The 16,511-nt window shown below is 43.2% G+C and overlaps 1 protein-coding gene across 1 annotated transcript in view; it reads left to right on the top strand.

Moving 5' to 3' along the window:
• Nucleotides 1-15,529, top strand: part of LANCL2 (LanC like 2) — a 32,132-nt gene extending 16,603 nt beyond the window's left edge. Inside the window, exons 4-9 of the mRNA XM_042043027.1 lie at nucleotides 220-367; nucleotides 966-1,112; nucleotides 4,746-4,928; nucleotides 7,143-7,319; nucleotides 10,572-10,644; nucleotides 12,396-15,529. Of these exons, the coding sequence (XP_041898961.1) occupies nucleotides 220-367; nucleotides 966-1,112; nucleotides 4,746-4,928; nucleotides 7,143-7,319; nucleotides 10,572-10,644; nucleotides 12,396-12,511 (844 nt within the window). The 3' untranslated portion in view covers nucleotides 12,512-15,529. The remainder of the gene's footprint in view (nucleotides 1-219; nucleotides 368-965; nucleotides 1,113-4,745; nucleotides 4,929-7,142; nucleotides 7,320-10,571; nucleotides 10,645-12,395) is intronic.
• Nucleotides 15,530-16,511: the final 982 nt, after the last annotated feature.

Below are 16,511 nucleotides of genomic sequence, written 5' to 3'. Positions count from 1 at the left end.
CTCTGGTTCAGAGTTTCCCATCTCAGGGATGGCAGGTGTGCAGAGCTCCTGTGTGTATACATGGCAGCCAACTGGACTGGGGGCGATTGAAGGGGAGTGGTGGGGCTTCCTTCGCCACTTGTTCTGCTTCTGGTTGGATTGATGGTTTGTACAATGCACAGTCCAGTATGGTCTCTACAGAAGATACTCTTCTCTCCCCACCTTCCTTGTCTGATGCAGGTTGTTGCAGCTCCAAAGGACAGTCATCAGCACGGATGCCGAGCTTCCAGATGAGCTGCTTTATGGCAGAGCAGGTTACCTGTATGCCTTGCTGTACCTGAATACTGAAATTGGTCCAGACACTGTCCCACAGTCTGTTATCAAAGAGGTAAGACACTTTTCTCTCTCCAGCATCACAGCATCAGTGAGATCTGGGATCACTCTCCTGCATACTTCAAGCAATTAAGAGAGGGATGCTGGAGAGAAGAAGGACCTAGAGCTGGGAACCCAATCTCATCTGGCCGTCCTGTCTCTTCCCCTTTTCCTTGCTGCCCAGCTTGGGCTGAGACAGGCAAGTGTAGGGTGGGTCTGTGTCCAGCCAAGGAAATAGGTCTAATATGTAACTAGTTATGAAGCACTTGAGACACTGTTACAAAAAACCTTAAGACAGAAGTGTGAAAGTCTTTAAGTGAAAAGAATGGGAATTAGTGTGGGGAGCATACATGACTGTTTTGCAGATACCAGAACCAGAGAAGGCAGGGCTGGAAAAAAGTAATGAGAAATACTCATAGATTAAATTTCTACTCTTAAAAATAGAAGTGATTTCATAATTAAGGAAAAATACCGTTTCCACCTCAACACTCAAATCCAAATTAATTGAATATTGTCCCATCACTGTATTGTGGCTTACTGTTTATTGTGGTTTTAGTCATGCCTCTAAATCAAAGTAAACAAGACAGATGATCAGGGTGTGTTCTTTTTCTTAGGTAATAGATGCTATTATTGAGTCGGGGAAAAACTTTTCGAAGGAGGAGCGGAAAACAGACCGTTGTCCTCTGTTGTACCAGTGGCACAGGAAGCAGTATGTTGGAGCAGCCCATGGAGTGGCTGGGATCTATTACATGCTCATGCAGGTAAGAGCATCTTCTGTTGGCAGGGGTGAAATAGCAGTGATTTTTTGTTTTCCATCAGCTTTCATGTATGTGCGGTGTTGTGCTGGATCAGGGTCTCACAATTTGGAGTTAGATTGCAGCGCAGAACTGTGCAGAGGTGCTGCCTAAGGCTTTGATAGCAGAAGAAAACTGTGACTAGGGTATCCTCACATTAGAATGAATTAACTCGACTTGTGGTTCAGAGCACCAGCTTTTCAGGATCTGGTTTCTTGTCCTCAGCGAAGACAGTGAAGTGCTTTTTCTCATATTCATACTTACTTCTTCTGGTGTCTGCAGTTAGAAGAGCTAAAAATTCACTTACTATCCATCACTCTTCAATTCTTTGCTATTTTTAAATTATTGCACCGCTGATGCCTCCTGTCCTCTGTGCCCTTCCTCTCTTTAGTGATTTTTTTTTTCCCCCACTGTCTTGGTGCTTTTGGAAGACTACCCTTAATCACATATTAGTCTTCAGTATGCTTTTATTATTTAGATGTTTTTCTTCTTCTTTATCTCACCTATTTATCACTCAAAAGTGTGATGTTCTTTAGTGTATTTATAACTGCTGCTTTCCTCTTTTTGTTTTCCTTAGTGAGATTCCTCTCTTCTGTAAACCTTCTCTTTCCCACACTTAAATCAATTCCCCCCTGCCCTGAGATTTGCAACAGAATTATGATGTTTTTCCAAACAGACCTGTATCTTATTTCTGTTGTATAGTCTGGAAAAAGAGCCTTAAGGCCATTATAGAAGATGGCCACAGAGTTGAAAAACTTTATTGCACCTGTTTCTGGTTTTTGAAGGTGCCCCTGCCAGTCCGTGCATCTTTGTAAATATCAGTTTCCTTACCAACTCATGTGGAATGAGTTTTCTTCAGGCAAATATAAGGACTGTACATCCTCACAGCCTGAAGCTGTGTACAGATGTTCACTGCAGAAGTGACTGAGCTATGGTATTTGGTGCTGCCACTGCTCAAGTCATTCCTTGCTTGGAAAAGATGCTGTGTTTCAAATTACCTTACACCACTTCCACCAGCAGTTCTGGTTAAACTGGCTGACTTTGCTATGGGAGTAGCTACTGCTCTGCTACCTGGGGGTGTGTCTTAACCTCACTACACCTGTTTTCTGCAGTGATCATCCCACTGGGGCCTCAGGCTGCTCTGATTTACCATGCTCCTATCTTTACCTACTGCTTTCTTCAACAAGGTTGTCCACCCCCTTCTGGTTCCCTCAACTTTCTGGCTTCCATTTTTCTTTCCCTGGCAGTGCTAGATTTTCAGAGAAACATCTAGTCTTCTAAAGAAGGCTCTTTAAAGGCTCCATCCTTCATTTACTGTTCCAGGCTGATAACAGAAATAATTGCACAGTGCTTTTTGGTTTGAGCAGAAGCTACTCTGTCTACATGTTCAAATCCTAGCTATTTTTCCTTTACATATAATTGCTGCTTTTAAGAATTACCAGAAAGCCATTGTTTATGCAGCATTAGATTACCATCTTTTCACTGTATGTTAAATATTGTGAGTCATGCAAAGTTGAGTCATCCACTGCAGAAGAAGATGTCATATCAAAGTCCCATCCTCTCCCCATCCCTCCCACGCCAAATGGTGTAAATTTTGCTGTATTTTCATTGAAGAATTCAAGAGATGATTTGTTGAGTGGTTATTTGATAACAAAAAAAAGGCATTTAACATCACACCTGGATGTGAAGGTTACTGAGGGTAATTTCTGTACATCACCTATGTCACAGAATCACAGAATATGCTGAGTTGGAAGGCACACATCAAGATCATCAAGTCCAACTCCTGGCCCTGCACAGAACATCCCAAGAATCACACTATGTGCCCAGAGTGTTGTCCAAACACTTCTTAAACTGGAGAAGCATGTATTGCTGGAGTTACTTACAGGCTACTGGAAGAATAAGAGCTCAGCCATGTTATATAACTCATCCAGGAGGCAGAGGGGGAATTCTGAAGTGCTAGCTAGGAAGTGTCTGCTCCAAGATCCTTTTACTAACTCTGAAGCAAAAGTGTCTGTCTGCATATCATTGCTCTTGGCCATAAAGTCAGGACACACACCTGTAGGTTACTCTTTAGCTGTTTGAAGTAACTGCTGGGAATCTCAGCTGCTTGGGCAAAAAACTCACTTGTACTCACATCTTCTTGGAAGCGCAAGGTAAAGAGGTTTGTAAAGAGCTCTGCTCTCCTTGGATTTACCTCCTAAGGATGGCTGAACTGGGCTGGGCTTGCCTTGCACAGCTCAAGACTGAAGGCATTTATTGCTGGTGCGCATCCTCTTTGCCTTCTTCTGCAGGAGTGCAGTGTGAAATCAAGAGCCTCAAACCAAACCTTCCTGCTAAGGAGGGCTCTGGGTGAGTCTGAGTGAGGGCTCATCAGCTTTGGGGTGTTTCTCATGACAGGCTGCTCTGTGTTCAGGTGTACTTCTGATGAGCAGCATGAGCATTTCTGTTCTGCTCAGAAAAGTGCAGAGGTGGAGTCTGCTTGAGGGACCTGGTAGAAGTCTGGCAGAGGTTTCCTGGCTGAGGTGAAATAGAGGCTTCTGGTTTCTTCAGGTTACTCAAAATACAACTATTGAAAGTCTTCCTTCACTTGGCTGTCAGACTTTGAATTGAAGGAGTGTGCTCACCTGTTAAATGCAAATGTGGTGGAGCTGGTGGGAAACAGTGAAATTGTATGGCATTGAATCAGTAATAAAGACAAGTTATTAAAAAAAATAAGCTCATTTATTAGGCTGCTATAGGCTCCAGTGCCTGTGGTTGTTCCGACAGCTTGCAGAAATTCCAGAAATCAGGTAGATTGTGTAAAAATAGAGAGCTCTGCTGTAAAAATGCTGTCAAATGGGCTGCTAGTGGAGGGAATGCCAACCAAGAGCAACTGCAGACCCAAAAGTTACTTGACTTCTAAACCTTTAGTTACAAGGAGCATGCAGGTTGATGGATGTATTCTGCATTTGACAAGGATGTAAATTAAACAAAAGCTAGGAAGAAAATTCCTAAGAGCAATTGAAGGATGAGTTTGTAGTACAAAGATGTTTAGATATCGGGTGAGGTAGCTATTGCTTCTGAAATTGGAAATGCAGATTTATGGCCCATAGCTTCAGGGAGCTTTGTTTATGATGGAAAACTTTGACCTTCATAAACCTCTACCAGGTATGCTGCTATATGCACTTTCCTTCATTTGTTGGGAAGTAGTTATTTTTAAAACAAAATGAGTAACCCAGGATGTTGGAGTGTGTATTGTGAGCACCATATCTACAAAACTGTCTTTCTTCTGTAAGTGTTCTCCATATTTTAAGTTACAAAGAGCCGTCTGGGAGTCTTCATACTCTGTTCCCAGTTCTTTAGTAGTCTTTCTGTGTCACCTCCATTAAGACAGGCAACAACTTGGTGCCCCAATTTCTTTGTAATAACTGTAAAAATGCTCTTCACAAGGGTATAATAAGCAGGCATTAATTAAATCTCTAGGATGTGAGTCACAGTATTTGGATCAAGGGCACGTATGTAGGATGATTGAAAACAGATTGTAGAATTAAGTGTTGATACACAATTTGTTACTACTTCTGTTGATGTGTTTAGTGATGTTTATTTTAATCTTTTCTTCAGCCAATTGCAAATGTGGACCAGGAGACCTTGGCAGAGCTGGTGAAGCCAAGCATTGACTACATGCGTCATAAAAAATTCCGGTCTGGGAATTACCCGTCATCACTCAGCAATGAGACTGACAGACTGGTTCACTGGTGCCATGGTGCCCCCGGAGTCATCCACATGCTCATGCAAGCATATAAGGTGAATCATTCTGTCTTCATAGATTTCACAGATTCACTGAGTATTCTGGGTTGGATGAAACCCACAACCTTGGTGTAAGCTCTAACACACTTAGATATGTATATATACCTCTATCTTTACAGAGAGACTTGTATGCAGGCCTGTTAGATTGCAAGGCTTTAATTCAGTATCTTTCTAGATCTAGGCTTTTAAACAAAAACCCCAGGTTAGACACCTAAAAACTTCAGAATACCTACATTGGTATGTTTGTAAAGAGAAAATAAGTGGGTAAAATTGCTTCTCAGGGCACTAGATACTAGGTTTTCTTGGGAAAGGGACATATAATTAATCAATTTGGCATCAGAGTCCTGGGTGGGAGAATATTGACCTATCTTCATCCCTAGAGTTTTAACAATTATGTTGGTTTTCAAAAGTGTAGGTTTGTGTGCCTTGCCAAAGAATGTCTTCCATAAATTATTCGTTTGTTAAGATATAACTCGAGAACTTAATGTCAGAGCCAAGATCCCAGGCCTCTTCTAGAGCACAAATAAAACAGCTGAGCTACCACAAGCCTGCTGCTTGCCCGTCTCCATTCTTAACTAGATTTGCTACCTGTCTTCTTGTGTGCTTCTGATTTGCATGACATTTGAAAGTATGCCATTTAATTAAATTTATGCAAATCGATTCTTGCTTTTGACAGCCCTCCTTGACAGATTCCCTGGTTGGCATCTGGGTGGGCTGATGAAAAGCAGGCTTGGTTTATGGAATAATTACTCATGCTGCTACCTGAAATGTGAACTGTAAATTTCTTAAAGCATTGCTGCATGTAGCAGCAGTCACAGTTGCTTTTTCTTTGGCCTGTGGTAGGAGATTGACTTAACACTTCTCCACTCTCTCCTTCTTTGTCAATGTGATGCTTTCCCCAACACAAAATGTTTTGCAGGAAGTAGGAGGGATAGGACCAAGTTCTGATTTGCAGTCTCCTTTTTGGCCTCTTTTTATGTTTAAGGTGATGAAACATACAACATTTTTCTATTACTCTTTATATTCCTCTTTTTGAAGCACTGAAAGAAAAAAATCGGAGTGTGTTTTGCTGGCTATGCTTTTGTACCAGGCACCGGGACTTGTGATAAGAGACAGCAGTGTTTGTGCTGGAAATCAAGTACTGCTGCCCAGCCTTAATTCAAAATGTTACGGCTAAGTAGCTGGCAAACCCTGATCAGAGAGAGCCACTTCCTTTATCAAGCTTCTGAATTTAAGAGTCTTGCATGTTAGTTGCTACTATTGCCTTCTTAAATAGTTTGACAGGGGATGCCATCTCCAGAGGATTAAGTCCGCAGTAGAGCATCAGGTTTGTTGTTGGGGTTTTTTGGTAGGTTTTTTTTGGTGGTGGTGGTGTGGGGTTTTGTTTGTTTGTTGATCTGTAAAGTGACTTAGGTAAAGGTCAGCAACAAAGTGGCTTTATAAAGGTGGAATTCTGGTGGTAATCAGCTAAATTACTTGCTTTCGTGTGCTTCTTTCTGGATGGGCTCTCTATGTTTAAGTGCGTTTCAGTTGCAATAGACTTTGCAAAATTGTTCCTTTGCTCAAACTGGCTACTGCTTCTGAGTATATACTATACTGATAAACTAATACAAGTACTCATAAAGGCAATGTATGGTTCCTGCTTGTACATGTGACAGAGATGTACATGCAGGAACCCTACGTTGCCTTTATGAGTACTTGTATAGGAAGAGATATTCTTGTGCATTTTTGGCATGGAATTGAAGGCAGACAGTGAGTAATCAGGAAGAATTAGTCATGAAGACCAGGACCTAGCAATTTAGGACTAGATTTGATATCCAGTATTCCATTTTACATTTCTTGGAGGCAGCATCACATTTCTGTGTTTCCAAATTCTGGTTTGGGAATAGAAAATGAAGAAAACAGGACCACAAACCCTTCAAATAGATTGTAGGCTTTAGAATGAAAGACCTTGAACTTGAGTTTTTTCTTTGGGGTCCTGATTACAGAAACAAAAACCTGAAAAGTTTTTTCTTTTAGCATGCAGGGAAAGGAGAAACAACTTAGTAAGAAAAGAAAGGCAAGTCTATGAGGAATGGATTATTAAAATTCAAAATAAATTTTATATGGAAAAACCCCACACAACAGTAAAACATCCCTCAGGGACATCTTCCTTTTGTTTTCATTAGTACTTCAATTGATGTGTGTTTATTCTCTGTTTTTATTCCACAGACTTTTAAAGAGGATAAATACTTGAAAGATGCTATGGATTGCAGCGATGTCATCTGGCAGAGAGGTTTACTGAGAAAAGGGTACGGGATCTGCCATGGTACTGCTGGCAATGGCTACTCCTTCTTGTCTCTCTATAACCTAACTCAGGACAGAAAGTACCTCTACCGAGCCTGCAAGGTGAGCTCTGCAGCATCCCAGCAAAATCGCTGTTCCCTTTCACATGCCAGTGCCCATGCAAGGGTAAACTGGGGTGGGAGTGGGCTGATGTGCACTGGGGCTGGCTGGGACCTTGGGTAGGATAACAGGGCCCGCCACTTGCTCCACTTACATTTTGACTGGACAACTTCAGCTGTGCATGTGGGGCAAGCACTGTGTTAAGAAGCAGAGTGAAACACACAAATGTTCTGTAAGAGGGGAGGGACTAAATGTATTCAGAAGAAAAGAAGAGCCTGAAAATTAGCCTGCCTGAACAATAACAGAGTGATGTTATGTGGTGCTAATTATTCCACTGAGAGATCCACTGTCCTCCTCAGGTCCTCAAGCAATACTGTTTGTAGTCTTTTGTAATTACTTGTTTTCAGAGCCTGTTTGGGGCTTTTAGAGCTCTGAATTGCAGTTACTAAATTGCTCACTTAGAGTTTTTTTTATTAATACAAATTGCAGAGAAAGACACACTCAGAATTTTTCCACTGAAATTGTCCAAGTTCTGCTATCAGCTCTTGACTGTGCTAGCAGTTACTGAAGGAGGACTTTCTCTGCCTGTTTCCTTGCCTTGGAAGACTTTGGTTTGGTTTGTTGGGTTTTTTTTTCCAGTTTAATTCACTGACATGAGGTTTCACATTGTGTACACAGCTATTTAGCTGAGGCCTTTTACAAAATATTGCAAATGAAATTTTACAAGTTGCTTCCTAGGTGCTTTTTAGTGAATATTGGCCATACGTAAAATTATTGTATTCATCTCTGCAGTCAGCCTGTCCTCTGTCAGCAGAGCTTTAAAAAGCTGCTGCTTGTCTCACATTTACCAAAGCATCATGCTATGAGGACACCTGTAGACATACCTGCATCCTAGAGATTGAAATAAAACCCTAGTAGTCCCACAGCGAATGTATGACTTTGTTACGCTGGAGTCACCCACTGCTGATGCATGAGCCACAGCACCCTGCATGCATTACTGGCAGCACAGCTGTCAACTCTCCCGGCCATCCTCCATGCTAGCACACCTTCTGCAGCTCTGTGCAGCATTGGCAGCTCCTCTTGGTGCTGCATTTCTGGCCCAAGAGAGCCCTGATATTTGTCCACGCCAAGCTAGAGAAAACCAAACGTATCTGTCTCAAAGCCAGAAAAAAGAATTATATACCTGAAATACCTTTAAGAAGGAGGCTGTGGGGCAGTGCCCAAACACTGTTTGCTGAAGGTGCCTGGCATAGTCAGGCAGCATATTTGCAGCCACTCTGCTGCTTCACATCTGCAGCATCCCCTTGTAGGGGAACTCTTGAAACAGGCAGAGGAATTTGCTTGTCTGGCATTTTTGAAATCTTTTCTTTCTGAGACACAGCGTGCAGGGAAGCAAACATGCAGTTATGCTGGTACCTAGAGGCATGTAACTGAGAGAACTAGATGGCTCCCCTCCCAGGGGTGCTTCTTCACACCAAAAACATCAGGCTCAGGGGCAGGAGTCTTGCCCGGAATCCCTGGTTACCTCATGGAAGCCATGAAATGGTTTCACAAATGAGCCACAAAAACTTGAATAGAGGAGACCCCTGTTTTGTGCTTCACACCTTCACGGCTTTTCTCTCAGATTATCAGACAGGGTCCCAGGAGGCTGAGGCACTTCTAGCTGGCCTGTCTGTAAGAGGAGAGAGGGGCTGTGACATCCTGGGCTCCAGGCAACACAGCATTGAGCCCTGTGCTGTTCAGCCTTGTGATTGCCACTGTCCGGGGCAAGTATGCCCAGTCTGTGAGACAAATAATGTCAGATGTCTTCCTAACATTTTTTTCTTCCCCTCTCTCTCCCCCCCGCCCCCGCCTCAGTTAAACAAAGATGCTGTGCCTTACAGGATCTGGGTTGTGCTGAAGCTATGAACTTGCAAATGATTGTTGTGCTTCAGTAGCCTAGGGTGCATTTTAAAAATTTCTGTTGCAGTTCCCAGGCCAGAAGTAATAATAAAGTCTAGTATGCAATCAGATGTGGATGTTGCAAGAATTGATTGTAGCTTAGAAACATGCCATAAACGTGTTTGGTTCTCACATTTAAGACAGGATATATGGGAGAATTAAACTGTAGTTTGAAGATTTATATGTAGAGGGGGCCCAAAAATGTTTAATCAGTTCTCAATAACAGTGTGAATCACAATGTTTGTGTTTGTGGTTTTTCCTTGTGTTTCCTGAAGACACTCACACACATGCACATACCTCTATCAAGACAAGAGAAATTCATCCCCCGCTAAATATTTAAACAGAATGGAGTGGGGTGGGAAGGAAGAGAGGAGATGCCACCCATATCTTTCTAATGAAAGAGCAATGGCTCTGGGATCAAGCTTACACCCCATAGAGCTCCAACTCCAGGGCTGGGGCACCCTCTAGTTAGGCTGACATGTTTGCTAGCAGGTTGCCCAAATTGCAGGGAGCAGAGAGAGACCTCTCAGTTGTTTGCTTTGCAGGAGTCTATGCACTGTGTTTCGAACAAGCAGTGGTTTGCGTCCCAGCACAGAAATGCCAGGGGAACTTGTGCCCCCCTTATGCTCTGGGGAGCCATACAGGGGAAGTAGCTGGTTGTTACTGAATTGATCCAGGTGTGGTTCATAAGTCACGTGTGTCCAGTGTAGCTGCTGCAGCAGTGTTGGTCAAATGTGAGAAAGACACTGTTAACTCTTCTTAATGGTAACCCATCTTCTGCAACAAAATATTGATGACCATAGTTGTCTAGCTGTATTTATAATGCTTTTTCATAAGGCTTGGGGAGAGCAAATAAATAAAAATAATTAATGGCAGCTGAAGATTTAATCTCTAAATTGGTGCACAGAGATGAAAGAAAACCACAATGCAATTAAGAGCTGTGAGTCCTGAGTTTGTGGATAAATTAAGCACCAAGAGAGATAAGAAACTGATACAATATTAGTAAAATTTTGACTGAGTATATCTGTTCTTACAGCATTTTTCATTGATATGTAGCAGGGTTGATTTACAAAAAGCAGATGTTTACCCCACTTTTTTTTCATTGTTATGAAACTGAAACACTATGTAAATGCATATTTTAAAACCTGGTTGTGGCCTTGTCATGGTTGAAGGAGGAAAAATTGATCTCAGTGATTTATGTGTTGTGTGTCTGCTTACACTGCTTCACATTTTGTACCTATTAATGATATTCAGATACTCAAGCTTGCATTTAACAGTCTTAAATAAAAATATATTTTTTAATGTGTTCCCCAGTTTGCTGAATGGTGTTTGGAGTATGGTGCACATGGATGTCGTATTCCTGACCGACCTTATTCCCTCTTTGAAGGTAAAGTGATGGTGTTGCAAATGGTTTTGTACTACAGGAAAGAGGGGCATCCTTGCAATTTTGGCACATGCATAGGAGTTGGGAAGTCTTTGGTGGATTCCTCCACTATTAAACCCCCCCACCATCACCTCTGGCTAAAAGAAGGCACGGTGGCAGGGGGTAGAAAAGGACCAAGAAAAATCATTCACAATCACAACTTTCATTCCTCGTTGCATTTCAGCAGTTTGAATGTAAAATCAGTGCCAGTGTTACTCCAGAATAAAATTCTGCTGTGCTGATGCACTTGGTTTAAAGCAAAGAGAAGTCCAGGCAACAGCTCTGTCACAGGTGGTTTTTCAGAGGGACTGGGCAGAGAAGCAGCCGTGGGCAGGGCGTCTCAAACTAGTTGCTGCCTGTCAGAACTAGGCCTTCTCTGCTGCCATACTTGACCAAGGACAAGGTAGTTTTAATATGACCCCAAATCACTTGAACAGGAAAGCAATGCAGAGTTCTTAGGAGCTTATCTGTAAGTTCCAAGATGTTACTAGATACTTTCCTAGAGCTTTGTGGTTTTTTATTTGTAGCTTATTTTCTATTCCGTGTACCACCCTTTTACAGAATCAGTAGCAAGGAATTACAGATCCAAGTGGGACTTAAGGTAGCGGCGCGGCTGCGCCATGAACAACAAGCCTCGTGCGCCACCTGCCGCTGGTACTTGAAATTACAGCATCCGAGCAGGGATATTTGCAAATAAACAATGCAGGGCGTGAACGAACACGAGAGAGCAGGAGTTACATGCAGCCCTTCTAAATACAGAGTTGTTTTCTTAATGCTGAAAGGAGAAAAGCATAAGTATTCTTATTCCTGAGAGCACCCTTGCATGCTCTTGTAGGGAGGGAAAAAAAGCAAGCATACGGTCTGTTGTATAAAAGCTTTGAAATTTGTTGAGAAGGTGAAACAGTGCCAACAGCAGGATGATTTGTGCTTTAATGCTGATTACAGCTTTTATTTTAGTTTTTAATTGTCTGGATTTTTAAAATAAAAATCGAAAAGTCTCATATTTGAGATGAAAAAAGTCTTAATTTTGGCCTTTCTTTGTTTTTGTAGCCAAAATTTTGCTTGCAGTTGTCCAATACTGCCTGTACATGCATGCTTTGAACAGAAGTTGCATGTGCATCTTATGAGATTGTTCTAATTGTTTTGTTTCCATCAGATGCTGTAATATAGAAAGGTTCCTTTATTTGTGGATAGCTGTTTATAAAATAGGATTTTAGCTTGATCATAAAACGGAGCTTGTATTTGTATGATTTCCTTGTTGTGCTTCCCTTGTCTGTCACCTTACGAGTTCTGTTGGGTAATGCACTTTGGGCTCTGGATGACCTCTTCATGAATAGTGAGGAAATGAATCTGTACTTCACAAGTATAATAAAGTTTTGGCTTTTTCTTTTAACCAGAGAAATAATACGCAAGAGCTGCTCAAATTATGAAGGACAGTCCAAACCTGGATTAACTTTCTCTTAACTTGAAATAGCATTGAGGTTCTTCAGTTGAAGAGAGGTTAGCAGAGACATCTTGGTTCTTGCCTTTGATCTTTTCAAATAAAACTTGGTTTCCTGAGCAAAGTTCATCTGAACTTGCCTTTCCATGGGGCCTAAATTCACCTCTTTAAAAGAAGATCCTAGTAAGAGAGGTGTTCAAATGGATGCTGTTGCCTTTGCTGTCAGTCGTGCTATTTTAATGTGCACAAAGATCTCTTTCTCATTATGTTTTAGGCATGGCTGGAGCTATTCACTTCCTCTCAGACATTTCAGTACCGGAGACTTCCCAGTTTCCAGCGTTTGAACTTAGACTTCAAAGGAGGGAAAACAAAGTGGAACAGGATGGCTAAAACCATCATTTTGAAAGGAAACTGATGCCAAAAGAGATGAGACTGTTTAGTGCCTCTGATAGGTAACCAACTCGACGCTGAACTGACAGATGGATAAAGCCCTTTTCTCACCCCTCCTGCCCCAAAGGACCATGAAGTCATTAGAGCATGAACAGGAGAAGCCACACTTTAAGTTCTGTTAAAGTGACACCTTCAGATGTAGGACCGGAGAAGTCAAGTTTTGAACTTTCTCTTTTCTGTTGTATTTGTCTTCTTTAGGTCTTTGCCATGCTCTGCACGTTTATTGGTGTTGTGTGTTGATCCAAGTCTTTTGTTGTTAGCAAAAAGCTGGTCTCCGTGTGAATCTCTGTCCTGTACCTTCTTGCATGACTCACAAGAGCAGTGTTGCTTTCTGCAGCGTGGTTACCCGCAGATAGAGTTTGTTGCAGGACGGTGCACAGCTTCACTGGTGTGCTGGCAGCTCTAAAAAGGGATGAGAAACGTTTCTATGTTCATTTTTTTCCTGCCTTTTTCTCCACAGTCCTTACAAGCTAAGCTGGTGGAGCTCAGCCTGTTTTGATGAAGAGGCATGAGGCCATTTCTGTTTTCAGAAACTTAGCAGGTTGGAAGGGACCTGGCTTTTCTTCTGCTGCTGTTGTGGGAGGCTTCTTTGAAAGTCTGAAAGAGAGGCTTCCTTTGATACCTGCAGCTCGTTAGTGTGTTAGGTGGAGATGCTTCTCCCCACTGCTGCAAAGCCCCATCCCATGCCATGAGCTTACACTGCAGGTGGAGTCACTTGGACTAAGCTCGCTCTGCCACCAACAGCAGAGCCTGGACAGCATAACTGCTGCTCCTTTCCTCGACCTGGATTTGGAATAAACCTGTCCTGCAGCATCTCATATACAGATGAGCAAGGGAGGGCGCCAGGGCAAGTTTCTCATGTAGGTAGCTTAGGATGGTTGTTACTTTGGAACCAAGGTAGTGATTTGTTCTGGGCTCTCCCCTCCCATGTAGCAGTACAGGAGTGATAAATACCAGCTGCTTGTGCAGGCTGCAGAGGATTATTGAGCAATATGAAGCCATTGCTAGCAGCTAGAATTGAAGTATATTTCACCTTAAAATCCACACAGAAAAAGCTCTTTTCCTGTAGTCTTAACTGCTGCTAGTGCTTTGCTTCCCCGTGTAGTGTGGCGGGGTTGTGAAATAGTAGACCTGCCTCCAGGTGCTCATGAATATCAGGCCATTGGTTTGGGAGAAGTGGGACATACTCTGAGTACTCTTGGAGCAGGTCTGTGTGTCCAGGTAGTACCCAAGTGTCACGCACTCTCAGTCGCTCAGGCTCTGTGGTCATCCTTCCCCCAGGTCTCCCTGTGCTCTGTCATTCCAGGTGCTGATTTTAATTGGTATCTTCTGTTGGGTGCGAGTGTGGCAGATGGCAGAGTTTGACCTTTTGGGCACACGTCAGGATATCTGTGACCTGTGGGCCATCTGCTGAGCTCCAGTGTCTGCAGTTGTGCTTGGAGATGAATCGTTGCTCCTGCATAAATCTTTCTGGATTCGTCACCTTGCAGGTGACTTCCTTGAGTGCGTTACAGTGTCTGTTGCCAAATCCGTTGGGATGTTAATAATTTCTCCATTCAGTTCTGTTGGACAACAGCAGCAGTGTCAGTGCAGGAATGGCTTAATGTCACAGTGTAGCAGTTTGTCTGCTGGTTTTTCAGGTAGGATTAAAACATGGGAGCAGCAGAAGAGACTTTTCCACCCTTCTGGCAAAGGGGGCAGAAGGTGAGGTGAGAGCAACAAACCCAGCTGCATCTCTACAGCCAGGGATGGGGGAAAATGCTGAAAGGCAGTGGGAATGGGGAATGCTGCATGGCTGAAGCAAACAGAAGCAGAGCAGCAGAAAGTGAGGAACAGAGGGAGTTACTAATGTGAGGGATCAGTGAGGAACAGGAAGAGCTGGTCACAGAGGCAATGCACAGTGTACCAGCAGAGACCATCTCGATGAGAGATTCCTCCATGCCAAGAGTGCCAAGGGCTAATTGTGTTTCTTTCTTCAGCCGGTGGATCCCTGATCATGCCCATAGATAAGCCAAGAAGGAAACTTTCCCAGGGTGAAGTCTCAGAGAAATACTAACAAAGGAGGTAGACGCCAGCTCTGATGCTGTTTCACATCACCCCCCACCTCTTTGTTCCTTCCCCTCCACTGTGGCTGCAGAGCATGTTGGGTGTGTTAACAGGGAAAGGGCTCACCACATTTACAGGAACTGCCTGCAAACAGACAGAAGCCATTGGCCCTCCTGACAAATCCCATGCCTCTGTTGTACAGACTGTGTAATGAGGGGGTCACCTGGCAGGTTTTTTTGTTCAGTAATTATATGCACATTGGCCTTGGCTACCCTGCTTGGAATGGCTCCTGTGGGAGGTGATTTTGGCTGGCCAGAGCCTAAAGGGAATTAAAGCCTGCTAGTTTTAAAAATACATAGGTAGATACACACTTGGAACAGCTTAATGCTGAGCAGATCCCCAGGATGCTGGAGTGTACCTGTCAAGATAATGAGCAAGTCAGCGACCTGCTCTTTCTGTACCATAGCCAGCCTTCTGCCGTGGTGGGGCCTAGCAGGCCTGGCACCATCTTTCTCTGCAGAATCCTCTCAGAACTGAGAAAGACTGGAAAAGTATCGAGCAGGGAAGTGTCTGACAGTGCATCTGCCTCGTCTTCCTCACGTGACTTTCCCCATGGCTTCTCCTTTCTGTTCGTCACAGCGTTGATATCTAGGTGGCCCATTAAGGAAAGATACGGTGTGAAGGTGAAAAAGTGCATTTCACCAAGGCAATGTCTTCAAAAATGACATCAAACTACCAATGTAGAAAATGTCTTAATATTCCCTGCTTTGCTTTGTCTGCGTGTGTAGTCCATCTGTTGCAAAAAGCAGTAGTGTTAAAAATGGAAATGCTCTTTGGGCAGAAAAAGAGGAAAAAAATGCTGATGTTTTGTTCTTTGGCTTTATTAGTAAAGATCAAGCTATGTGGTGGTAATTTGTGTGAGTCTGGTTTTTTCTTCATTGTGGTTCTTCCTTCCCTCCAGCACTGTGGTGATAGCTGTCCCACTGATCTGACTGCTGAGCTGCTTCCCCATCTCAGTCCTGCAGGATGAAACACATGCTAGAAAGAGGGCTGATTGCTTTTTTGTAACCTTCACATTTTCCTAGCACTGCAGGTGCCTTTCCTGCTGCTGCTCAAGGGTGATTTTTAGTGTAAAAAAGCCCTGCTTTCCTTTGTGGCCACACAGGTCCTGTTGAAGAGTTTGCAGCTAAAGCCTGACTCAGGATGAGCTGGTTTTTAAAACACGTGTGAAATCTCTATGTGCAGCTGACCAACAGCCGTTTCGCAGCTTTGAGGAAGTTTGAAATGTTCCTCTAGCTATGCTTTAACAGAAGGGAACATCAAGTATGCTGCAAGCAAGGGGAAGTATTTCTGTTTCACAGAGCCCTTTGTGCCACTCATGGCCATCTTGGCCACTGAGAGAAACTGCTGCTTTTTTGGATTAAGAGGATCAGTTCTGTTCTGTAGATAATCTGTACAAATTCAGTGTAGGTGCATAACTGCCTTGGGGCTTTTCTAGCACAGCAGATCTCTGTAACATGTAAATAGCATATGAGAGACACGTGGGAAGTATGTGTGCTGTGTGTCCCCTCATAGCCAGGCAGCACCGAGCTGAGCTCTGCCCAGGAGGGTGCTTGATGCAGCAGCCTTTCCTGGTGAAAGTGTTCATTTTTTTTCCCATTTGTTTCCATTGGTTTCATGTCAATTCAGACTCAGGGCCAGTGTGATTTGTGCACAGGGACCTGACTTTAAACCACTGCTTCTCCTTGACATCTGCAAGTGGATTGTGGTAAATCCAGCTTGTAGCTATTAGATAAGATAGGGTTAGGCAGCAGGAGAGAAACAGAGTGGGACAAGTAGAGATACATCCATCCTTGTGATTTTTCTCACTAAATAAAGCTAAAGTAACAGATTT

The sequence above is a fragment of the Corvus kubaryi genome, unplaced genomic scaffold (genome assembly GCF_017639235.1).
Source record: "Corvus kubaryi isolate FWS band 111438036 unplaced genomic scaffold, C.kubaryi_AGA036_p1.0 37398, whole genome shotgun sequence".
Lineage (NCBI taxonomy): Eukaryota > Metazoa > Chordata > Aves > Passeriformes > Corvidae > Corvus > Corvus kubaryi.
Note: the sequence above shows the minus strand (reverse complement) of the source record. Positions and strands in the feature narration are given on the sequence as shown.